This window comes from Phacochoerus africanus, chromosome 8 (genome assembly GCF_016906955.1).
Source record: "Phacochoerus africanus isolate WHEZ1 chromosome 8, ROS_Pafr_v1, whole genome shotgun sequence".
Classification (NCBI taxonomy): domain Eukaryota; kingdom Metazoa; phylum Chordata; class Mammalia; order Artiodactyla; family Suidae; genus Phacochoerus; species Phacochoerus africanus.
This window is the reverse complement of record NC_062551.1, coordinates 12076185-12101483: the sequence shown is the minus strand read 5'-3', so window position 1 is coordinate 12101483 and position 25299 is coordinate 12076185. Positions and strand designations below refer to the sequence as shown.

The following is a 25299-nucleotide window of genomic DNA, read 5'->3' as shown; positions in this document are numbered from 1 at the left end:
GGCTAGGGGTCTAATCGGAGCTGTAGCTGCAGGCCTACGCCAGAGCCACAGCAACTTGGGATCCGAGTCACATCTGTGACCTACACCACAGCTCATGGCAATGCTGGACCCTTAACCCACTGAGCAAGGCCAGGGATCGAACCCACAACCTCATGGTTCTTAGTCGGATTCGTTAACCACTGAGCCATGACGGGAACTCCTGCAGTCAGATTCTTAACCCGTTGTGCTATAGCAGGAATTTGGGGGAGGGACTGCATTTAACAAGTCTTTGCCTAACCCAAGATCACAAAACACACTCCTGTTTTCTTCTAAGAGATTTATAGTTTAGTTCTTAGATTTAGGTATATCACTCATATCAGTAAATCTTTCTCATGTAAGAATTAAAAAAAAAAAAAAAAAAAAACGGAGGCGGGGGAGACGTAGAGCTCCCTTCGTGGCTCAGTGGGTAATGAACCTGACTGAGATCCATGAGGATGTGGGTTTGATCCCTGGCCTCGCTCAGTGGGTTAAGGATCCGGCATTGCCATTGGCTGTGGTTTACTTTGCAGACTCGGCTCGGATCCTGTGTTGCTGTGGCTGTGCTGTAGGCCAGCGGCTGCAGCTGCAATTCAACCCCTAGCCTGGGAATCTCCATATGCCACCTAGAAAGCAGGAAAAAAAAAAAAAGTGAAATTAGGACCCAGTATTGGGGAGTTTACCATTCTCGGCCTCGCATTCCTAGGACAGCGTAATCAAACCCTGCCGTGACAAAGTGGGACGTAGCCTTTGGCCATGCCCCGGGGGCCTGAGTCTAGGGAAAGGCTGCCCTGACGCTCTTCAGCAGACTCTCTCCTCCAGCATCATCCCCTGTCTCCCGGTCTCCTCTTTACAGCTCCCTAGCGCTCCACACCTTTGTTCAAATTCACAGCCAAAGTTTCTGACCACTGTCAGGGGAACCATGTTTTCTATGGTGGTGAATGGTTTAGTAAAGAAATCAAAAATTGGTCAGCAGGCTGGATCCAGCTTAAAGACATGCGTGGTGGGACCCGAAAAGCAATTTGACATGAATTTAAATGAGTTGCCAGCTAAGATATTAAGATTTTAGAGAAGTGTAGCTTGCTCATCTGAAGATATATTTCTATTAGTCGGTCTTCATCCACAGTCCCTGGCTCACAGCTCCCCAAACCCCTGGAAGTGCTTAAGGACTGAGCGTGATGAAGGTGTCCTGTGTTCTAATGACTGATGTGACTTTTTGAAGCAGGTGAGGATGAGGGCTGGTTGCCAGGACAGCCAACCCCGTGATTAGAGGATTAGGACTTTCAGTTCGCACACAGCCCCCGTCCACCCCTCACTGCCCCAGCCTGAAGGAAGAGGAGAGGGGCTGCAGGTTGAATCCATCTCCAGTGGCCAGCGATTTAATGACGCATGCACATGTAATGAAGCCTCCATAAAACCCCACAAGGACTGCCCTCCCAGTTACCAACTGAGAGCTTCCCAGCTGGTGAACACATGGAAATCTGGGAGAAGGATGCTCCTGGAGGGGGCGTGGCAATAAACAGTGATCTGGTGACTTCCTCAGGGCACTTGAGCAAATTAACTGAACATGATTTCTAGCCAGCCAGTCAGAAGCACAGGTAACAGGAGTTCCCGTCATGGCGCAGTGGTTAACGAATCCGACTAGGAACCATGAGGTTGCGGGTTTGGTCCCTGCCCTTGCTTAGTGGGTTAACCATCCGGCGTTGCCGTGAGCTGTGGTGTAGGTTGCAGACTCGGCTCGGATCCTGCGTTGCTGTGGCTCTGGCGTAGGCCAGTGGCTACAGCTCCGATTGGACCCCTAGCCTGGGAACCTCCATATGCCACGGGAGCGGCCCAAGAAATAGCAAAAAAAAAAAAAAAGAAGAAGCACAGGTAACAACCTGGGTTTGCAGTTGGCATATGGAGTGAGGGGTGGAGGCAGTCCGTCTTGCAGGTCTGAGCCCTTACCCTGGGGAATCTGATGCCATCTCTGGTTTGTGTCAGAATTCAGTTGAAAGGTTGAACACCCTGCTGGTGTCCGAGAATTGCTTGTTGGTGTGGGGAACACCCAGTACATCAGCACTTAGAAATTCAGCCATTTCAATTTCAGAGTTCCCCACATGGCACGGTGAGTTTAACAATCTGACTGCAGCAGCTCGGGTTGCTACAGAGGTGTGGGTTTGAGCCCCAGCCCAGCACAGTGGGTTAAAGGATCTGGCACTGCTGCAGCTGCAGCATAGGTCACAACTGCGGCTTGGATTCAATCCCTGGCCCGGAAACTTCTATATGCCGCAGATGCAGCCATAAAATTAAAAAAAAAATTAGATTTCTAACTTGCTTTGAAAAACTCGAGAACTTGGCAACACTGGGCTTTTACAAATCCCAACTCCCTATAAGGTTCCTGGTTCACTGTTACTATGTGTCTTGGCAATAATTTATGGGTCCTTTGTGCCAAACTCAGCACCTTTAGCCCCTTATCCACCATAGTCTCTTTCCACTGTGCAAGCATGGGTTATCAACTTTTTGGAAACTCTTACGATTACTGAGTAGTACTTTTTTGTTCTCCACAAACCATATCAACTTTTTGTCATCTCAGTGTATAATCATACAAAAGCCGCTTGATGGCAATAGGTAGCCCACAAGGTGGGGTTCATAAGACTCAAGTTCACATGTAAGTACAGTTTCATCCCATCTTTGGACAAGAATTTGATGATAAACTAGTAAGAAGTTGGACATAAAGGAAATACAGTTAAACAGATAAGTTAAGGACTAAGTTATCAAAAAAGAAAAACCTAAGTCATTGCAACTGTGTTACAAAAGATTAAACCCATTGGCCACTGAAAAAGAAAAAACAGTTCCAGTTCATCGAATGAAAGTAATTCTTTATTGATAAACATTTATACCAGAATTAGAAATGTCAGTAGAAAAATAAAATTGAAATAATTTTCTCTAGTACAAAGATTCGATCATTTTACCTGTAGCAATTAGTGAAATAATCTAATACGGAAAGGTAAGCTGATTTTAGCCACAACCAGCCTAACAGAGTGCACAGAAAACGAAATGCATGTACGCAGAAGCTTCTGCGTGTGGACACAGATGGCACCAGAGCTTCATATTCCAGGAGATGGTCTCCTAGGGGAAACTGGTATGCACTGCAGTAGGAATACGAACTTAGATGAAACCAGAGCAGCAAGAAAGGACATTGAAATCGAAGACTCACATACAGTTTAAAGGGATAGAAAATCTAAGGGCTAAAAATCATTATTTGCATGAAATTTTTTCTCATTAGTTTAGACATTTCCTAAGTAATGGTTTGCTGCCAAAAAAAAAAAAAAAAATTAGTTAGCACAAAGAGAGCTTTACCTTGGAATATTCATGACTGGATTGGAACATCGATTTAAGTTTACATGAAATACCTTTACCCTAAAACCTCTGTATTAAAGAATCCAGAAATCGGCTTTTTATGGTTGGGGCTGCCTCCCTCCCTCCTCATTTAAAAAAAAAAAAAAAAGGAAACACGAATGCACAGCTCAGGGAGGGGTGGTCGCCAGCCTCTGAGAAAGTCAGTACTTGGCAAGAATTCTCAGAAGCCATATGTGGGAAAACAAAATATACAAAATATTCAACACAAATGCCAGTATTTTTTCATTGAGCAACCACTCCCAAACAATTGTGTATTGTGATGAGAAAGTAAAAAAACTCCAAGGGAGAATAGACATTCCCTATTTTATTGAAAGAGTTTCTCCCTGAAAACATTTCAGGCTACAAAGCTCAAGCTGTATAAAGACTATACACATTTATTCACAGGAGAATTTCACATACTGGGATGGATGGAACATTCAATAATTTGAAAATACATTTTATATTTGAAGTTTTCTGGTTTTTTTTTTAGAGTGGATAATCAAACAATAAACCAATAAAAACAAAAACAGCTTTCAAAATGCATTCATTTTTGTGTCTGGGCTCTAAAAGAAAAATAGCCAGGACATTTAAATCATGGGTCAGGAGTTCCTGTTGTGGCTCAGTGGTTAGCAAACCTGACTAGCAGCCATGAGGACTTGAGTTCAATCCCTGGCCCTGCTCAGTGGGTTAAGGATCTGGCATTGCTGAGTCTGTGGTGTAGGCCAGTGGCTACAGCTCCGATTGGACCCCTAGCCTGGGAACCTCCAAATGCTGCAGGTGCGACCCTAAAAGGACAAAAGTGCAAACAAACAAATCATGGATCAGTGTGTTCAAAAATAAATATTCAGGGGGAGGGAGGGGCCCACATGTTCAACTTGTGAAATTCTGTCCAAAGGGATGTTTCAGGTGAGACTGCTAAGAGGCTTCTTTCAAAGAGAGATGATTAAAATCATTTCCTACGACATATTTTTTTAAATGAAGAAATTTTCTATTTGTTAAAATTACAGCTTGTCGAACTAAGAAGTGGAGTCTTTAAAGATTTTAAAACTTGCTTGAAAGGGAGATTTGAGCATTGGAGAGTGATCTTGTTGGGAAATTTGTAGAGAGAGTTGCCCGCATTCCAACGCTTGTAATCCTGCACCTGGTCGGAGTGTACACGTCACTATAATTTTGCTAAGTGGTCTAATGGCCTATTAGTTAAAAAGAAAAAGTCCAGATAATTTTGAGGTCCTTTGTAATTTTTCTCTTTGACTATCCCTGGTAAATATCCTTGGCTATTTTTACTCGGAAACCAGCGGGCATATTGCTTTAAATGAAAGAGAACTGCACATGACCTCATGGGCAGTTAGCCTTACACTCACAATGAAAATTTTCCCTTCAAAACTGCCAGATTTAATTACCAGAAACTATTTTCAAAACAGATAACAACATCAATTATATTTCACACAGAACAGTTTAGGTGGTAAGGATAACGTTACTTAATGTTTGCAGTCCTTTGCTTTGGAAGGTCACAGTTTTCAGGCCTTTAAATGAAAAAGAAAGTTAGGCATTAGAAAGAAAATCAAAATAGCTAAGAGTGGGTTTTAAAAAAGTCTGATATTTAATTCTCTTGAAGGATACAAATTCTCTTGAAGGAAAATGTACAGGGCACCATGGAAGGCTTATCTGAAAATTAAACTTCAGGCACTTTCTGGGAGTGACACCCAACACTGTAAAAGTGGGCTGAAGACCCACCCCTAGGTAACCGCACTGGGACTAGGAAATCAATAACCACGGACTCTGGTTTAAGTTGCACTTACACAATTTTCCCAGAGCCATGGATAAACCAAAAGCATTAAGAAAAAGTAGAACAATGTTTAAAGTATCTTTTTGTGTGTGCGGTGCGCCTCTGGATGTCAGAAGAATATCCTAACCAGTCTGTCTTAAAATGTTCAACTAGGGAGTTCCTCAGTGGCTCAGCGAGTTAAAGATCCAGCAATGTCACTGCTGTGGCTCTGGTTACAGCTGTGGCACGGGTTCCATCCCTGGCCAGGAATTTCTGCAAGCCTCCAGTGCAGCTCCCCCCCCAAAAAAATTTTTTTTCAAACTCCAACTATTTAATAGGGTTTTTTTTTTTTTTTGGTCTTTTTGCTATTTCTTGGGCATATGGAGATTCCCAGGCTAGGGGTCCAATCGGAGCTGGAGCCACCAGCCTACGCCAGAGCCACAGCAACGCGGGATCCGAGCCGCGTCTGCAACCTACACCACAGCTCACGGCAACGCCGGATCCTTAACCCACTGAGAAAGGGCAGGGACCGAACCCGCAACCTCATGGTTCCTAGTCAGATTCGTTAACCACTGCGCCACGACGGGAACTCCAGGGTACCTTTCTAATTCAACTAAATAAAATCAATAGAATAAAAGTGATAGGAAAAGGTGGTACAGGAATTCTGGGAGACAAAGTCTCAATTATGTAGCTTATTTTGATAAAAAGTACAAAACAACAAATTCACATCTCTTAAAACACATTAAATAATGAGAGGTCAAGATAGTTAGCCATAAAATACCACATCATTCAGTAGTTACCTCCTTTTTCTTTAAACAATGGAACTGGAGCCACTACTTGAGTTATAATTTTTTTCCATGTTTTTTATTTCACCACATTCATTCTCAATGCTATACTCAACCAGGACCTACTTGGCACTTATGTCATGAAGGTGTGGCAAGACAAGAGTCTGCCAAATTTTAATCACGATCAGATCAGATCAGATTGGAGTACAGTATACTCTGTTCGGAAATAAACTAACATGTTCCAGAGCTTCTCTGCAATATGTGACTTTGCATTTTCTCAGAGAATATTACAAGTTTCAGTGCGAAGGCAGCCCACTCAGAAGCACTTCTGACCTGGCTTGGGTAAAGGTGCACCTGTGAAAGTAACTGAATATGTTTAAAAAGAAAAGAAGCACGATTTGTTTGGGTTGAGAACAGTGAGTTCCGAAAGATCTTTAATTCCTGGAGCTTCAACCTGAAGAAAGGACTGAAGTGTAGCTCTTGAGAGACTTTTTCTTCCAAATTGCTTCTGTTGAAGAACTAAGGAAAACACTACATTCCAAAATGTATTCTTTTCGAGGATTCTACAAAACAGGTTGGCCATCACAGCACAAGGGTGTAGCTACAGAGTAGCTAAAATCCGTAAAAACGAGACCACCACTACACAAAACGTCTGTCCTGTGCCCAAGGTCAGGGCCTCAAATGGTATCATTTCCTTTCCTGCTGCTCGGTACACTCCAGCAATTGCTGCACCTGGTCAAAAAGCCAAGCATGTTCAAAACAAAACAAAACAAAAAAACCCAAGGTTAATACCAGCAGGAAAATATAGCACTGAAAATTCTACTAGTAGAATGTTCTAAATTTCTTACATTAAAATTTAAACATTACAGAAATGTTTTATTTTTCCTATTTTTTGCTGACTACTCTAAAGTATTCCTTATACAGTCTGCAAATCACTGACAGGTGCTTTTAGAAGTGGACATGTGACTCCTTCAGCCTGAGAGTCTCCTAGATTTATTGAATAAAATCGCCCGGAAGGCATAACCAAAATCACAAAGATTGCAATTTCCACATGACCTGGTTACAAATGCAAAGACGTCTCTTATTCCCCAAGCGTTTAACAAGTACCTGACAAATTCTTGGCAATAAATGACAAAGAATCTTCCCTGTGAGACTGAGCAAGAAATATTTCAGGAGCAGCCACAGGGACTTGGCCCTTCCCCTTGTACTAAGAGTTCCCTTGGCAAGGACAGAGGAGGGAGGAGAGGGTGGGAAAAGGAAGAGAGGGGAGGAAGGCTATGAAGGCGCCATTCATGCAAAGCCGTGAGGGAGGGATACTTGGGGATTCCTCTCCGTCCCCCATATCAGTCACTTCTTCTTCTTCTTTTTTTTTTTTTGTCTTTTTGCCATTTCTTGGGCCACTCCCGCAGCATATGGAGGTTCCCAGGTCCAATCGGAGCTATAGCTGCCAGCCTACGCCAGAGCCACAGCAACGCGGGATCCGAGCCGTGTCTGCCACTTACACCACAGCTCGTGGCAACGCCGGATCGTTAACCCACTAAGCAAGGGCAGGGATCGAACCCGCAACCTCATGGTTCCTAGTCGGATTCGTTAACCACTGCACCACGATGGGAACTCCAATATCAGTCACTTCTTACTGTGTTAGTCACTACAGCTTTCTAGAAATTGGGTAAACACAACATCTGTCTCTACCCAGGTACCCTGAATTGCTCACAGGGACTCAACACTATACCAAGGAAGTCAAGATTTCAGTCAGTTTGAAAAGAACAGAGCTCCCAGATGAACCACCCCCTGACCCCCCCGCCTTCATCCCAGCACTCCAAACAAAATTCTTCTTGGTCATAAAATCTAGCTGGAGACACAAGGCAGCACAAGCCCGAAGTGGGTTTTGAATAATGCAAGACAATATATAGTGTTTCTGTCAACTGCACATTTTTACAAATGTGATGTGACAGTATATTAACATATTTTAAGGAGAAGAAAGATCTTGTGTGTGTGTGTGTGTGCATCTTTTTGCCATTTCTAGGGCCGCTCCCGCGGCATATGGAGGTTCCCAGGCTAGGGGTCCAATCGGCGCTGTAGCCACCGGCCTACACCAGAGCACAGCAAAGTGGGATCCGAGTCACGTCTGCGACCTACACCACAGCTCATGGCAACACGGGATCCTTAACCCACTGAGCAAGGCCAGGGATTGAACCCGCAACCTCATGGTTCCTAGTCAGATCTGTTAACCACTGCACCACGACGGGAACTCCAAAGAGAAGAAAGAACATCATTAATCAATACCTGTGTTGCGTGCCAGGAACATCTGTGACTTTGAAATGCCCCCCTCCAGTGGCAGTGCACACACACTGTGCTACTAACACTTGATAGGCACGTGTTCCATTGGGCCACTCTGTAATCTGGGAGCCCCCAAGTGGGATTTGGATGATGAGGCGAAGAAAGGAAAAAGCAAACCAGAAGGAGGAGCAGAATGCGAGGGGACAAACTGTGTTCTCTAGAGTCTTAAAGAGGGAAATGAACATGACAATGACGACACAGTTACTGTGTCATATACGTTACTTCCTTAGTCATCACACAGCATCCCTAGATTACTGATGACAAATCTGAAACAGGTCTTCGGGGGCCAGTAATCCGGTAAGGAAACTGGAGCAGAAGGTCTCCAGAGACAGCAGTAGGTGATATAGTTAAAAATATCGTGTAAGGCCAGTTTTGGAAACTCCTTGGTGCAGACAGGAGAAAGGTTTCGTCATCTATAGAACACCAAGAAACTAGGCTGCCTTATCCCAACTGCCCCCTAAACCCATCAAATCAAAAAACAGTGAGATTTCTGCTTGAAATTCAAGGTTTAAATTCCCAGGAAAATTTATGTTTACATGTATACTTAGAAAACAGTCTGAAAGCATATGTCAAAATGCAAACCACTTAAGGATGCAGTAATGGAGGGTTTTTATTTTTGCTTGCTTATAATTTTTAATTGATATAAGACATACTGTTTCTTTCCTTTTTTTTTTTCTGTCTTTTTGCCTTTCCTAGGGCCACACCCGTGGCACATGGAGGTTCACAGGCTAGGGGTCTAATTGGAGCTGTAGCCGCCCTCCTACACCAGAGCCACAGCAACTCAGGATCCGAGCCGCATCTGCAACCTGCGCCACAGCTCATGGCAATGCCAGATCCTTAACCCACTGAGCAAGGCCAGGGATCAAACCTGCAACCTCATGGATCCTAGTCGGATTCGTTAACTATTGAGCCACGAGGGGAACTCCATAAGACATACTTTTGATTTAAGCTTCTTTCTCATCCCCTGTGTCATAAGCAAAAGCCCCTCCTCCTGCCCCCAAAACACCAAACAGGTACAAGTAATTTATAATATGAATGTTACTCCAATTCTTATTCACAAAGTCCTGAGAGGAAAAAAATAAGCAAGAATTCTTGTCATTAGAATTATCCTTCCGTCCTTAAAATAACTATGCCTGAAGGAATGGAAGGAATTCATCAACCATTCTGTGATGCCACAGACCAGTGAAGTGACAGCTGAAGAGAAAGGAGCAGGGGCTTCCAGAAAGACTGATATCATGCTTTTGCTGTGACTTCTCTCCCAAGATGTATCTCATAAAGCTTAGCAGGGCGTCCCCGAAGCCAGCGACACAAAATCTGACTCAGGAAGTCAAAGGTGTCAGCCAAATAAGGGGGGAGGGAGGGGTGTGGAAAAAAAAAAACAAAAACAGTATATAAACAAACAGGACCTGTGAGTAAACATCACTTTCACACCTTCATCACACTCAGACACGTCACTAAAACGGTTCCTAAAAGTAACCGACTCATCAAAGGAAACATTTGGACTGTATGTTAATGGCTGACATACTTGTCAAGACTCCGGCAGTAATTGGTCCCACGATGCCCATCAACAGGATGCTTACAGACATGAACCTACCATATTTGTGATGTCTGAGGGTGAAGAGGGCCAGTAATCCAGCAGGGACATGAAAGAAGAGGGAGGACACCAGCGCCCACAGGAACACGCCATACCACATCTCTGCAAGGCAAAGCAGACCACCGTCGGACTCCAGGGCACGCAGCGTACCTGGCTTCCGTTTTCACAACCATTCAGTTGCAATGTCAGTTCATCACTCAAATATCCAGTATGGTTTATGGTTTTAGTAAACTATGGTCACCACCTTTTTTGTTTGTTTGTTTCTTTCTTTCTTTTTGGCTGTGCCCGAGGCATGTGGAAGTTCCCAGCCAGGGATTGAACCTGTGCCACAGCAGCGATCCAAGCCACAGCAGTGACAACATGGGATTCTTTTTTGTGTGTGTGTCTTTTTGGGGCTGCACCCGAGGCATACGGAGGTTCCCAGGCTAGGGGTCGAATCGGAGCTGTAGCCACCGGCCTACACCAGAGCCACAGCAACTCAGAATCCGAGCCACGTCTGCAACCTACACCACTGCTCATGGCAACACCGGATCCTTAACCCACTGAGCAAGGCCACGGATTAAACCTGCATCCTCATGGATGCTAGTCAGATTCACTTCTGCTGAGCCACGATGGGAACTCAGACTTGGGACTCTTAACCCACTGTGCCACAGGGGATCTCTTACCTGTTTTGTACATAAAGTTTTAGGGGAACACGGCCATACCTGTTGGGTTCAGTCTAGTCTATAGCTACTGTCAAGCCACAGAGCTGGGCTAAAACAGTGACAGACACCATACGGCCTGCAAAGCCTAAAATATTTACTATCTGGCCCTTTAGAGAAAAAAGGGGGGCCAACCCCTGACAAGCCACCTCTGCCCCCAAACACTGACGAAAAGTTTCACCCAGATTTGAAAACTGACATTCCTCCCACAGGAAGGACAAGCGCAAGAACCTCGGACAGGCTGCTCTGCAGTTGCTGCCTGCAGAGCTTCCCTGCCTTCTTCACTGTTCACTCATCTCAAATGGAAAAGCTGTATACACAGTTAAATTCATTCAACAATCATGTCCAAGACAACACAGGAAATATGAAGCCATCGCCTCCTATTAGGCAATCAAAGCTCTTTAAGATGTGAAATAAATACCAAAATATGTAAATGTTTGGCTTAAAGACAAATGGCAAGTGACAAGGCAGGAAAGAAGAGGAGCTGGTTCCTACAGAGACCCTCTAGTCACTCTTTTTTTGTTTGTTTGTTTGTTTTGTCTTTTTGCCTTTTCTAGGGCAGCTCCCACGGCATATGGAGGTTCCCAGGCTAGGGGTCCAATCGGAGCTGTAGCCACCGGCCTACACCACAGCCACAGCAATGGGGGATCCAAGCCGCGTCTGCAACCTACACCACAGCTCACGGCAACGCCAGATCCTTCACCCACTGAACAAGGGCAGGGACCGAACCCGCCACCTCATGGTTCCTAGTCAGATTCGTTAACCACTGCGCCACGACGGGAAGTCCTTCCCTGTAGTCACTCTTACGATGACAAACCCAGGCAACATTAAAATATTTGTTCCACAACTACGTTTAGAAGCCTATGCATGAGATACCTTAGGGAAAAAAAACCAAAAAACAAAAAAGGAGGGAATGCCATCCGGTCCTCGTGACTTTACAGTGTAGCAAATGGCAGACACAGCATTTCCCCCAGGGAGCCCAGGCAAGGCTTTGGAATTCTTAAGAGAGTGCTTCACCCACACAGGGATATAATGAAGATGCCATAGGTGACAAAATCTGTTGTCCATCCCTACACTAGATGTGTGTGGTCTTTCCCAGATCAAGTTCTTGTTGGGGACAGGGTGGCGGGCGGCGGGTGGGGGGGAGTTGAGGTGATTAGAGGAGGGCAGATCCCCCTAAGCCACCCTCCACTGGCACTGATGACTGCACTAATTCTTTGCACACAATAAGTCGAAGCTTCAACTAATACCATGTTTTCCATTCGCCTGCGTTAGGATGTCTGGCTCTTGTTCTGGGTGAAAAGCTCTGAATGAAGGCATCAGGGAACCGCAGTTAGGGCTCAATGCTTCTATCAAATGACGCGGGGTGTTCTGGCATGTTGTTCTGGTGACAAATTATCAGATAGTTACAAAAGGTCTCAAACCACTGGTGAGATTTTTTTTCTTTCTGCTGAATAAGATAAATCTTCAGAACAATTTTATAATGCTGTTGAAACTGGTCTATTTTGTTTGATGGTGTTGGCGAATTGTTAAACCAAGTCTAAATCACGCAAATGGAACATAAAGTGGTTAAACAGTAGTATTCCAAGCTTAAAAATTAAATCTATATAGGGAGTTCCCTTTGTGGCTCAGTGGTTAACAAACCTGACTAGGATCCGCGAGGACGCAGATTCGATCCCTGGCCTCGCTCAGCAGTGTAAGGATCTGGCACTGGGTGAGCTGTGGTGTAGGTCGCAGACATGGCCCAGATCCCACATTGCTGGGGCTGTGGTGTAGGCTGGCAGCCATAGCTCCGACTCGACCCCTAGCCTGGGAACTTCCATATGCTGCGGGTGTGGCCCAAAAGGCAATAAATAAATAAATTTAATTAAATCTATGTAACTAATATATATATGTAATATGTAAAATAATACACTGGAGTTCTCTTATGGCTCAGTGGGCTAAGGATGTGGCATTGTCACTGCAGTGGCTCAGGTGGCTACTATGGCATGGGTTTAATCCCTGGACTGGGAACCTCCACATGCCATAGGTGTGGCCAAAAACATACACACAAACACACATATACATATATATATGTACCTACATACACACACACTACTGTCCTTCCTCCACCAGAAAAAAACCTTCCGAATCCATAGTGTTGATCAGAAATCGTGAGCAGGATTCTCAATGCTCAGGGTTTGAGTCTCCTTCCATTACTAGGTACCACTGCAGCCTCCTTTCCAGCCCTTCTTGCTTCCACTGCCCAGGAGACTGGCCTTCTCTTCTTTGCAGCAGCTCCGGGGGTTGCAGAGTCTGCTGTCCAGGTGCTGCTCCGCCCTGATAAACATGCGCCCACACATCCCTCCCGCCCAGGCCTCTGCTGTTGCTCCCTGGCCTCCTCCGCCTAAGGCCCCCTTGTGCACCGCCCACTGCCCGATCATCCCCGAGCCTCGGGACCGGGCCATGCAGCTCCCTGCTAAAGTAGTAACCCATCTTCAGTCCCACTGTCCTCACCAGCTCCTCCCCAAATCACTCCAGAGACTCTGATTTCCCTTACTGCAGCCCAGCCAGTGTGCAGAAAGTTCTATGATGGCAACTAGGAATGCCACTACCCTGGGATGCACCAATGGGATACAGACCTGCCTCCAAGAACTGAGAGCAGCTGCCATCCTGGCTGCTGTCTGCCACCACTGACCTGAGACCACTCCCTGGCCTTGCTTGGGCTCCTGCTGGGGCTCCCGAAGTTTTCAAGATTAAGCACGGCTGTCTGCAGCGACTCAAGGCACTGATGGAGCCTGGCTTCCTACTGGCACCTCAGAACCATCGGGGCAGTGAACTGGGAGGTGAGGCCTTGATCTGGCAGAAACACACTGGCTGGTAGTCTGGACACTTAGGTGTGCTCCCCAATTGCTATGGGCTGAAATCAGGTGCAGAAACCCTCATCCAGCAGGCCTGTGGCCTTGGAAGAAGAGGAAGGGAGATGGCTCCGTGTCTCTGCTTGTCCCCTCTCTCCTTATCACGTGAAGACATACCGAGAAGGAGGCCAGAGGGAGGCCTGAGGAAGCCTCACCACAATAGGGCATGCTGGCCCCCCAAGCCTGGACTTCTGAGCTCCAGAACTGCGCGGAAATCTTTTTTTGTTGTTTAAGCCACTCAGTCTAGGGTGTTTTGTTCTAGCCGACACCAACACTCACCTGTTCCCACTTCCCTGGAGCACAACACCTGCCCAAGGAGGCCTGCTGGGCTACCAACCCACAACTCCATGTTCCTGAATGTGGAAAGGCCTGTTGGTAAATAAGATCTGGCAAAGCAGGCCAGCTCCTCCCTGAACTGTTTTTTTTTTTTTTTTTTTTTAAGGGCCACACCTTCAGCATATGGAGGTTCCCAGGCCAGGGGTCCAATTGGAGCTGTAGCCGCTGGCCTACACCACAGCCACAGCAACACCAGAACCAAGCCATGTCTGTGACCTACAGCACAGCTCATGGCAACACCGAATCCTTAACCCACTAATCGAGGCCAGGGATCCAACCTGTGTCCTCATGCGTCCTAGTCAGATTCGTTTCCACCGAACCATGACAGGAACTTTTTTTTTTTAAGTTGCAACCATGACATGTGGAAGTTCCCAGGCCGGTGATCAAACCCGCACCACAGCAGTGACCCATACTGCTGCAGTGTCAAGGCAGGATCCTTAACCCACAGTGCCACAAGGGAACTCCTTCCCTGAGCTTCTGAGAAGAAGCAGTGTGCGCCTTCCTACAATCCTGAGCCACATCCCTTAGCTACCTCCAAGCCTACATGTTTTACATAGCATCACTTAAGTTACTCTAAGCAGGAAAAAAGCCTTATTACATTGGATGAGTAGTACAACTTTAAAACACTTTCCAGAGGGATGGAATTATTATAAGACTCTTAACAGCTAAGGCAAACCTCAAATCAATACAGCACTTTTAAAAAACTAAGTGATTTCCCTTTAATCTGCAGTGCCTTAATTTGCCATCTATTTAATAGCCATTTATTGATCATCATATAGTACTTTTCATTTCCCTGGCTCACCAAGTCTGCCAAAAATCTGTGTCTACGTATCTTACAGTATTTCTCTGTTCACGGTTTCAAATCCAGTGAATTATCTTCAGCTTTCTTTACTTTGGCAGCTAAAGTCACATCGTTTTCCCACATTGAAGAATAAACCAGGTATTAACCTGAAATAAAAGATTACAAGGGCAGGAAACTATTTAAGAAAAACCCAAAAAGACAATTTACAGAATGGGAGAAAATAGTTTCAAATGATACAACTGACAAGGGCTTAATCTCTAAAATATACAAACAATTTATACAGTTCAACAGCAAAAAAGCCAACAACCCAATGGAAAAATGGGCAAAAGACTTGAACAGATATTTCTCCAAAGAAGATATACAGATGGCCAACAAGCACATGAAAAAATGCTCAGCATCCTGATTATTAGAGAAAGGCAAATCAAAACTATGAAGTACCATCTCACACCAGTCAGAATGGCCATCATTAATAAGTCCACAAATAACAAGTGCTGGAGGGGGTATGGAGAAAAGGGAACCCTCCTACACTGCTGCTGCTGGGAATGTAAATTGGTACAACCCCTATGGATAACAGTATGCAGGCACCTCAGAAGACTAAATATAGAACTATCACATGGCCCAGCAATCCCATTCTTGGGCATATATCTGGACAAAACTTTCCTTGAAAAAGACACACGCATCCGTATATTCGCTGCAGCACTGTGCACAATAGCCAAGACATGGAAACAACCTAAATGTCCATGACAGATGAACAGATTAAGAAGATGTAGAGTATATATATATATATATATATACACACACACACACACATACATACACACACAATGGAATACTACTCAGCCATAGAAAGAACAAAATAACTCCATTTGCAGCAACATGGATGGAACTAGAGACTCTCATAAGTGAAGTAAGTCAGAAAGAGACAAAGACCGTATGATATCACTTATATCTGGAATCTAATATATGGCACAAATGAACCCTTCCGTAGAAAAGAAACTCATGGACTTGGAGAACAGACTTATGGTTGCCAAAGGGAGGAGGAGGGCGTGAGATGGACTGGGAATTTGGGGTTAATAGATGCAAACTATTGCCTTTGGAATGGATAAGCAATGAGATCCTGCTGTAGAGCACTGGACACTGTATCGAGTCACTTATGATGGAGCCTGATAATGTGAGATAAAAGAACGTATATATGTATGTGTGACTGGGTCACCTTGCTGTGCAGCCGAAAACTGATAGAACAGTGTAAACCAGCTATAAGGGAAAAAAAATTAAAATCACTTAAAAAAGAAAGATTGCAAGGGCAATCAGACTAAGCACTGGTAGTAGAAGAGGCCCCAAAGATCCACTTCCTTGGAGTTCCGTTGTGGCTCAGTGGATTAAGGATCTGGAATTGTCACGACTGTGGCTTGGGTTGCTGCTGGGGCACAGGTTTGATCCCTTGCCTGGGAACTTCCACATGCCATAGGTGCAGCTAGGAGGAAAAAAAAAAAAAAATGTCCGAATCCTCAACCCCAGAGCTTATGCATATGTGACCTTCTGTAATTTAGGGCACTGTGTGGGTATGATTAGATTAGGGGTCTTGGGATTTGGGGAGGGGGGCTATCTTGGATAAAACAGGTAGCCCCAATATAATCACAAGGGTCCTTCTAAGAGGGAGCAAGAGGGTCAGAGTTAGATTTGAAGATGCTACGCTGCTGGCTTTAAAGGTGGAGGAAGAAGCCATAAGCCAAAGAATGCAGGTGACTTCTAGAAGCTGGGAAAGACAAGAAAACTGAGCCTTCAGAAGGAAGGCAGCTCTGCTGGCCCTTTTTGGCCTTCTCACCTCCAAAGCTGTATGATGATAAATCTGAATTGTTTTAAGCCACTGAACTTGTGGTAGGTTGTTTCTCTAGCAAAAGCAAACTAATACAAGCACTGAGAGTTCATTCATTCAATATTTTAGCCCATTCCATAAGCTAGGCATGTCAGTGAAAAAAAATAAAATAAAATAATAAATAAATAAATAAATAAAAAGGACAAAGATCCCTGACCACAGGGTGTCTCTTTAAGGATATATGTGTGTGTGTGTGTGTGTATAATTTTTTGGACACACCCACAGTATGTGGAAGTTCCTGGGCCAGGGATCGAACCTGTGCCTGAGCTGCAGCCTGTGCCACAGCTGCCGTAACACTGGATCCTTAACTCCTGCTGTGACACAAGAGGGCTTCCTTTAAGGATATTTTTCACATAGATGTTTCAGTTAAAGAGAAAAGCCACATGGATTGCAGAATCCTCTGGGTGAGTTCTGTGTTAACCAAAGCGGTTTGTAACGGCGGGCTCCCTGGTCCTCTAGCCTCTACAGCTGAGTCACCAAATTTCTAAGCAAGTCCTCAGGACCAGAAATGCAGGAAGCCGAAGCCCAGCAGGCAGTGCGAGGCTGGCTTGGCGCTCAGCCATCCTTTCAGCTGGTCCCACTCTGCCTCGTGTTCCAGGTCAACCAACTCTATGGACACAGCCAGTTCCTCTGAAGCCAGGGTTCTAGGCAGACCACACCAGTCTCGGGAACTGTCATCCTAGCGGGTCCTGCAACTCGATGGACTGCCCAGAGGCTAACTGCCCATCAGCCTGTGTCTCCCCACACTGCCCACTGGGAAACCCCTCCTTGCCAACCCCATCTGTCCCCTTGTGAAATACCAACAAACACATATATATTGATCTCCGCCTCTGGTTCCTGACACAGAGCTCCTAAAACCCTTGCAAATACGGTGCTAGGAAAATCTTTTGTTCTAAGACTTTGTCTCTGGCCCTGGCTCCTGACACAGAGCTCTGAAATCCCTTGGAATCTTTAAGAGTGTCTTTTGTCCTCAGGGGGGGCTCCTGGATGGGGGCTGGTCACCAGAAAGACTGAGCCAGGATTATAAACCTGGAACTTTCAGCCCTGCCCTCCAGTCTTGGGAGAGGGGAAAGGGACGAGGAGCAAGGTGATAATCACTCACACCTCAGTGATGACGCCTCCATAAAAATTCTGAAAGCACAGAGTTCAGAGAGCTTCTGGGTGGCTGAACACATCTACGTGCTGGGAGGATGGCCCATCCCAGCTCCACGGGGACAGAAGTTCCTGGGCTCCGGGCCCTTCCGAGACCCCACCGTCTGTATCTCTTTATCTAGTGTTCATCTCTATCCTTTCCTATTCTTTGTAATATACCAATAGCCTAGCAGGCAAAGTGTTCTGAATTCTGGGAGGTGCTCTGGCAACTTAATGGAACAAGAAGGAGGTCACGGGAAGCCCAGCCAGTCAGAAGCACACGTGACAACCTGGACTTGTGACTGGCCTCTGACGTGGGGAGCTGGGGCAGACTTGGGGAGCTGAGCCTTTGACCCGTGGGATCTGACGTTAACTCCAGGTAGAGAGTGTCGGAACTGAATTGAAGTGTCGGACGCCCAAGTGGTGTCCCAGAATTGCCTGATGCATGGAAAACGCACACACGTGGCACCAGAAGTGCTGGGAGTGAGGCAGGAGCCTGAGAGTAAAGGGAACCAGTGAGCTTTTCCTGGCTGCCCTTCTCTCCTCTCGAACCATGACTTGCCCACCAGGGCTACCAACTGTGGGCGGCCACCTCTCTGCTGTGGCCACTGCCTAACTGCCCCCTCCCCGCTGGTTTCTGGGGTGGCCGGCCTCACCCCAGAGGTCTCTTGGTCCCTCCTGGCTAAATCTTGTCTGTCTCCATCTCATCTACTCTGCACACAAAGCCAGAGCATCAGGGCGAATGGGAACCACTGGGGTTTCTTACTGGGGTGATGAAAACATTCTAAAGCTGTTTTTTTATGATGGGGGCAGACTCTCAAAAATCGTTAAACTCTATACTTAAAAAAAAAAAAAAGTCACATCATCCCTCTTCTGCTCAAAACCCTTTACTATGGCTTTCTGGGATCTGATCTCACTCCCCCCCCTCCACTTTTCCACCCGATGCACTGGCTCCCGGCCCCCCCCCTCCCCAAATGCTCCTCTCCCAACAGGTGCAGGGTGTGGTCATTTCCTTCAGATTTCAGCTCCCACAGAACCATCACAGAGGGCTTCCTTCTGACCTTAATAAAACAGCATTCCACTGGACACACAAGCCCCACCACTTACTACCCCCTACCCTTTCTCACACTCACCAGCGTCTGTTCCTTTCCATACTTTTTTGCTTTGCTTTTTTAGGGCCGCTCCCCACAGCATATGGAGGTTCCCAGGCTCGGGGTCAAATCGAAGCTGTAGCCGTGGACCTACACCACAGCCACAGCAATGCCAGATCTAAGCCTCGTCTGCCACTTACATCAAGGCTCATGGCAGTGCTGGATCCTTAACCCACTGAGCGAGGCCAGGGATCGGACCTGAATCCTCAGGGATGCTAGTCAGATTTGTTTCTGCTGAGCCAGGATGGGAACTCCCCCTTTCCATACTTTTAAATGTTATTTGTTTTCCCTCTCCCTTTTAGAATGAAAGCTCTTTTGTTTACTAAAACATTTTTACTTGGTGTTTGGAAAACAGACACACAATGGCCCCTGAGTAAACACCTGCTGCCAGGATGAGTGAATGAGAAGTCCAGGTGTGACCTCGTCTTGATTCTGGCAATGGCAGAACCAGAACATTACTGAGCTTTTGTTTAGTTATCACAAGATACACTCTGACATTGGAGGTATAGTTAAATTCGTATCTTCAGAAAGTGAACGTTATTCCTAACAGAAGAAAACAAATGTGCCTTTCTTGGCATTTGGATTTGTTAAAAATGACAACAAAAGAAATTTGAACAAGGAATAAGGAAGGTTAGGCAGAAACCTAAATTGCAAATGTAGGTTTAAAGAAAATCAATTCAAAGCTTCCTGACAAGGAGAAACCACAGAATATTTTAAAGCAATGATCTTGCCATATTGAGTTGGCATAAAATCCAAGTAAGCTTTTCTGTAGGGCCAAAATAGAAATGATTCCAGAATCAGGACAATGAATAAAATTCCCTGTCATTAGGCTTCGGTGCCTCAAAAAGGGTCACAGTTTATGTATCTTTTGTATCCATCATTTCAGCTGAAGAAGAGGCAGAGCAAGGAGGTAATGTGTTTGCCCATCACATTCCGATCAACGTGAGGTCAAGGCCTACAGCTCAAGCATGTTTATACCTCAGGCCCAGAGCCTGCACTTGACCAAATGTATACTTGCTGAATGAATGATCCCTCGTGACCACCACGCCCAAGTTATACATCCAAAGAAGTACCCATAAACTCAAGTACATACTGCAGTTTAATATTTCAGAACAATTTCTGAAAGCAATTTGCGTAACTACAGATTCTGTACTAGGACATGTCAAAACTATCATCCCAAATCCACTTACCTCAATCTTTTCTTAAACAAAGAAAAAGCAACCAAAAGCCAGACAGACTGAACAGAACAATGTTTCAAAGTATCAGCTCACATATGACTTATTACAAAAGGATTTAGGCACTCTTATAGTGCAGAGATCGGATAACCACTACCTTCACCAAATGATTAAACCTAGCATTATTACGAGTGCCCTCGTGGTGCAGTGGGTTAAGGATCTGGCCTTTTCACTGCAGGGGCTCGAGTAGCCACTGAGGTATAGCTTTGATCCCTGGCCCAGGAACTTGCATATGCCATGGGCGTGGCCAAAAAAGAAACAAATAAATAAATACGTAATCCTAAAAGTACAAACCAATGCTAAATGTCTCCTGGGACTTCCTTTGTGGCTCAGTGGGCTAAGGATCTGGGGTTGTCACTGCTGTGGCTCGGGTTCAGTCCCTAGCCAGGGGACGTCTACATGCCATGGGAGCAACAAAAAATAAAATAAATGTCTCCTGATGTGGTGCCCTGGGAAGTGGACAACATCACTGGTGCAAGTAGCATTTTGAAGAAAAATATTTAATCTATTATGAAAAAACAGCTAACTCAGATTGTGGGAAATTCCATGAAACAGGGAGCCCTGACTTCAAAAAGGCATTATTCAAACAACTGGGGAAATTTAAACAAGGCCTATATGTTAGATAATATTCTATCAATGTTAAATTTCTTGGGTCTGTTGTGGGATTTTTTGGCTACGGCAGAAAATATTTTCTTTTTTTTTCCTTTTTACAGCCACACCCCTGCAGCATATGGAAGTTCCCAGACCAGGGTGGAATCAGAGCTGTAGCTGTGACCTACAACACAGCTTGAGACAGCACCAGATTTTTAACGCACTGAGCAAGGCCAGGGGTTGAACCTGCTTCTTCACAGAGACAACATTGGGCCCTTAACCCGCTAAGGCACAACATGAACTCCAAAAATGTCTTCATTTTAAATGATACATGCTGAACCATTTGGCACCAAGTGCCATTACTTCCGTAACTTCCTTTCAAAAGGCTTCACAGGAGTTCCTGTGGTGGCACAGTGGAAACAAATCCAACTAGCATCCATGAGGATGTGGGTTGGATCCCTGGCCTGGCTCAGTGAGTTGGGGATCCAGCGTTGCAGTGAGCTGTGGTGTAGGTCGCAGACGTGGCTTGGATCAAGTTGCTGCGGTGTAGGCTGGCAGCTGCAGCTCCAATTCCACCCTAGCCTGGTAACCTCCATATGCCTCAGGTGCTGCCCCACCCCCACCCCAAAGGCTTCCTGTGGCAAAGTGGATTAAGGGTCTGGTATTGCTTTGGCTGTAGATCACAGCTGTGTATGAAATTTGATCCCTAGCCTGTGAACTTTCACATGCAATGGGCACAGCTGAAAAAGAAGGAAAAAGGGCTCCAGAGAAAGTAAAAATGTTCTGTGTGGCATATGTATTTCGAGAGAAAGTAAAATAACCAAAATATTAACAATGAATCTAAGTAAAGGGTATAAAGGTATTTGTTCTCCTATCATTTCAATTTCTCAGTAGATTTGGAAAATTTCCAAATAAAGAATTGGGGGAAAGTAAGGAAACATACAAAAACAGACCAATCTGGTCCAGTGGTGCCTCCAGACTGCATGAACATTTTGGACAGTGTCTCCGGAATATTGTCTATTTCTGCTGTTACTGTCAAATGCGATCTTAGTGCCTTTGCCACCTTTTGCCAGATTACTTCAAGCTAACAGCTGCATCTGCCCCAGCATGGTTATTATTAACTCTTTCAGAAATCCCGTCCGGGAAAATACTAGGCAGGTAATACACAGCAAGTCCCTGGTGTCCGCTGAATGGCGCCAGGCAGTCGCTGCCCGGTGGATGCGAAATCACAGGTGCCTTGTTCATCACTGCAGTTAGTAACCCAACCCTCCTTCCTTGGCAGCTCTCAGGCCGGTTCTCACATTGTTTGCTAAGTCAAGATAGCCGTCAGCTCTGCTGGGGAGCCCAACCTCACCCTTCAGCCACGATGGTCTCAGTCTTCTTGCCTTGAAAGGGCCAACACAGAACCGTGCCCTCTCCTCAAAGGTTTTATTTTTAGCTTTCTCTACGATTTCCCCCTCCTCTCAGCTTTCTGAGCCCGATACCATTCTATCTCGATTTGCAATTTTTAAAAAAATCCTGATGTCAGGCCCAGCAGACGCTCCAGTGGGAGTTAAGAGTCAGAAAGAAGCTGTGTCAAAGATCTCGAAAGCCCGAGTGGGAGACTGGCAACAGGTGATTCCTAGAAAGAGAAGCTGGTGGAGGGGATGGATTTGGATATAGGTGGGAACGACCTGCAGACAACATCTGGGCGCAGAGGGGTTGGGCTGGACTTGAAACAAACCGAGTTTTGAGTTCGGATTTACGCCCCCGCCGCCCACCACAGGCCCGGACGACTCAGCGGCCGAGCTGCGAAAGCCGGGAGGCCAGCGCCGACGAAAGGGGCCCCCCAGAAACCCCCGCCAAAAGCGGGGATGACCGCCTCCCGTGCCCCAGACTAGGAGGGACGGCCGCCTACAGGGCTCCCCCGAGTTCCCGTCTGAACCTGGGGCGTTTGGAAACTCCGACGAGCACAATCAGTTCTGGAGGCGGCCGAACGCCGCTCACTGACGGGTCCACCCGCGGCCGCTCCCTTCAACCTGGCCCCCAGCGCGGGCTCGGGGTGTCCTGGCCTGAGGACCCAGCTCCCAACCGAGGAAGAGGAAACCTCCTTCCAGGACGAAGACACCCCCCCAGCGGGCGGAACCGCGAGGACCCCGCCTGCGCCTAGGGGAAGGGGAGCCGGGCGGCCCCGGCGGGGCGCGCAGTGCGCAGGCGCGGGGCGGGGCCGGTACCTGGGAAGGAGCAGAGAGAAGTGGAGTTGGGGCACAGGGTCCCGTTGCCCACCCGCGGCACGAGCTTCAAGCTGAGGATCTGCTGCAGGAGCCCGGCCGAACCCCCGCTGCCGCCGCTCCCCTCGTGCTCCATCCCGCCGCCATTCACCGCAGAGAGATGGGGGAGAGCACTCGAAGTGCCGTGGCTCGCTCTCACTCCTGGCTTTCTCCGCACCTCCGCCGCCTCAGCGTCACCTTCGGCCTAGGCCCTCTTCCTCCCTCCCCAACGGCCCTGCCAAGTGATGGCCCCTCCCTCCAATCACAGGGCGCCGCGGATGGCAGGGGCGGGGCGAGAGTTGTTCCCACCCCTCACGTTGCGTTTGGCTCTCCAAGACCCAGCACCAACGAGCTACGCCCCCTACTGGGGAAGTCGTTTCTGCTCCACTGGGGCGCTCTGTGTTCTGCCCCCGCCTCTGCAGCGCCACCTATAGGAAAGTAAGGGGATTCAGATAAGGAGGGAGAGAGGTATACAGCCAGTTAAGACAGACATAGAGACAGGTGGAAGGATAAATAAATACGTAGATACATATGCATCTGGCAATGAGAATAAGATGATTCAGTAGCGGTGAAAGAAGCTGGAACATGATACCTTCAATATTTGGAAGGAAAATGATATTTTCGGAGAACTTCACTTTAAACTAAAAAGCACTGTATACAGCATGAGGAATGTGGTCAATAATATTGTAATAACTGGGGACAGGTGGTTACTAGACTTACCGTGGTGATGATTTCATAATGTATGCAAATATCAAGTCACAATGTATCTACACCTGAAACTGACACAACTGTATTTCAATAAAAAAAACAATTAATTAATAAGCATTGTGGGGAGTTCCTGTTGTGGCTCAGTGGTTGACAAATCAGATTAGTATCCATAAAGACACAGTTTCCATCCGTGGCCTTGCTCAGTGGGTTAAGGATCAGGCGTTACCGTGAGCTGTGGTGGAGGTCACAGACACATTTCGGATCCATTGTTGCTGTGGCTGTAGCACAGGCTGGCAGCTACAGCTCTGATTCAACCCGTAGCCTGGGAAGCTCCATATGCCACTGGTGCAGCCCTAAAAAGACAAAAAAACAAAAAGAAAAAAAGAAAAAAAGAAGCATTGTGGGAGTTTTCTTGCGGTGCAGCAGGTTAAGGATCCAAAGTTATCACTGCAACTGCTTGGATCACTGTTGTGGCACTGTTGGATCCATGGCCCGGGAACTTCCACATACTGTGGGCATGGCCAAAAATAAATAAATAAATAGCAGTGTACAAAATACATATTTTCCTTTTAATTCAAGAACATTAGCAATACTGTTTATTGGAGTTCCCTCCTTTTTTTTTTTCGTTTTTTTTTTTTTTTTTTGGAGGTGCTGGATCCTTAATCTGCTGAGCCACAAGGGAACTCCTAGTGTTCCCTCTTGAAAGCCTTTGTTTGGATACTTTTTTTTTTTGGTCTTTTTTGGGCCGTACTTGTGACATATGGAGGTTCCCAGGCTAGGGGTCTAATCGGAGCTGTAGCTGCCAGCCTACACCACAGCCACAGCAAAGCAGGATCAGAGCCACGTCTGCAAACTACACCACAGCTCACACCAGTGCCAGATCCTTAACCCACTGAGTGGGGCCAGGGATTGAACCCGAAACCTCATGGTTCCTAGTCAGATTTGTTACAGCTAAGCCACCATGGGAACTCCTGTTCTGGAAACTTTCTAATGCCAGTTCTCTAACACTGCAACTGGGCTTTTGCAGCAACTGAGAAGCTTTTCTGAAACAATAATAGTAAATATTTTTGAAAAAGTCATGAAAACAATGCTGTTTTTGGTACATTTCCCAGACTAGCAGAGTGTATAAGTGGAAGAAACCAATTATTTTAAGGTTATATAACAATCAATCATGTAACCCATAAGGAAACATTCTTTTGAATTTAGAAATCTCAGATTGTTGAGAACTTTTTTTTTTTTTTTTTTTTTTACTATGCCACAGCATGCAGAAGGTCCTGGGCCAGGGCTCGAACCCACAGTAACCCAAGCCACAGCAGTGGCAACACCAGATCCTTAACCTACTGAGCCACCAGGGAATCACACACACACACACACACACACACACACACACACACACACACACACACACATATATTGCTAATCCCCATGATTCTTCCCTTTTGAACTGGTTAGTGTTCAATCCGTACTGTGTGTGGAATGAATGAATGGAAGTGAGGAAATTCAAGGACTGGCATCAGAACAGCACCAGAAATGCATGGCCAACCAGGTTCTCCAGACTTAACCCCGGGGAGAAAATACTCAGTTGCCACCGTGGGAAAATTCAAAGTCCAGGCTGTGGTGGTTGTTTCAGTCTGTGCTCTTGAAAGCCTCTCCCACTGCAGCAGCTTTCCTGCACCCTCCTGAGGCTACCAAGGCTTTTGCTCTAGTTTTGTTTTGTATTTTAAAGACGTATATTCCTTAGA

The 25299-nt window shown here is 46.2% G+C and overlaps 1 protein-coding gene across 4 annotated transcripts; it reads right to left on the bottom strand.

Annotated features, from left to right (window-relative positions):
• Positions 1 to 4203: 4203 nt before the first annotated feature.
• On the bottom strand, positions 4204 to 23100 carry TMEM170A (transmembrane protein 170A). 4 transcript variants are annotated; one of them, XM_047791526.1, is made up of 3 exons: positions 22814 to 23100; positions 9812 to 9982; positions 4204 to 4919 (listed from the first exon to the last, which is right to left on the bottom strand). In XM_047791526.1, exons 1-3 carry the CDS (start codon positions 22944 to 22946, stop codon positions 4852 to 4854), a joined length of 372 nt encoding a protein of 123 aa, XP_047647482.1. In that variant the 5' UTR covers positions 22947 to 23100; the 3' UTR covers positions 4204 to 4851. The 4 variants fall into 4 exon arrangements, with proteins under 4 accessions (XP_047647482.1, XP_047647484.1, XP_047647481.1 ...); XM_047791528.1 differs by having other exon boundaries at positions 9881 to 9982; XM_047791525.1 differs by lacking the exon at positions 4204 to 4919 and adding an exon at positions 5999 to 6678 and having other exon boundaries at positions 22814 to 23099.
• Between the last annotated feature and the right edge of the window lie 2199 nt (positions 23101 to 25299).

Coding starts and splice junctions, on each gene's coding strand:
- TMEM170A (XM_047791525.1), bottom strand. CDS start 22,946: ATGGAGCACGAGGGGAGCGGCGGCAGCGGGGGTTCGGCCGGGCTCCTG. Junction 9,983..22,813: donor TTCTCTCTGCTCCTTCCCAG/GTACCGGCCCCG, acceptor TTTGCCTTGCAG/AGATGTGGTATGGCGTGTTC. Junction 6,679..9,811: donor TACTGCCGGAGTCTTGACAA/GTATGTCAGCCA, acceptor CTTTTTGACCAG/GTGCAGCAATTGCTGGAGTG.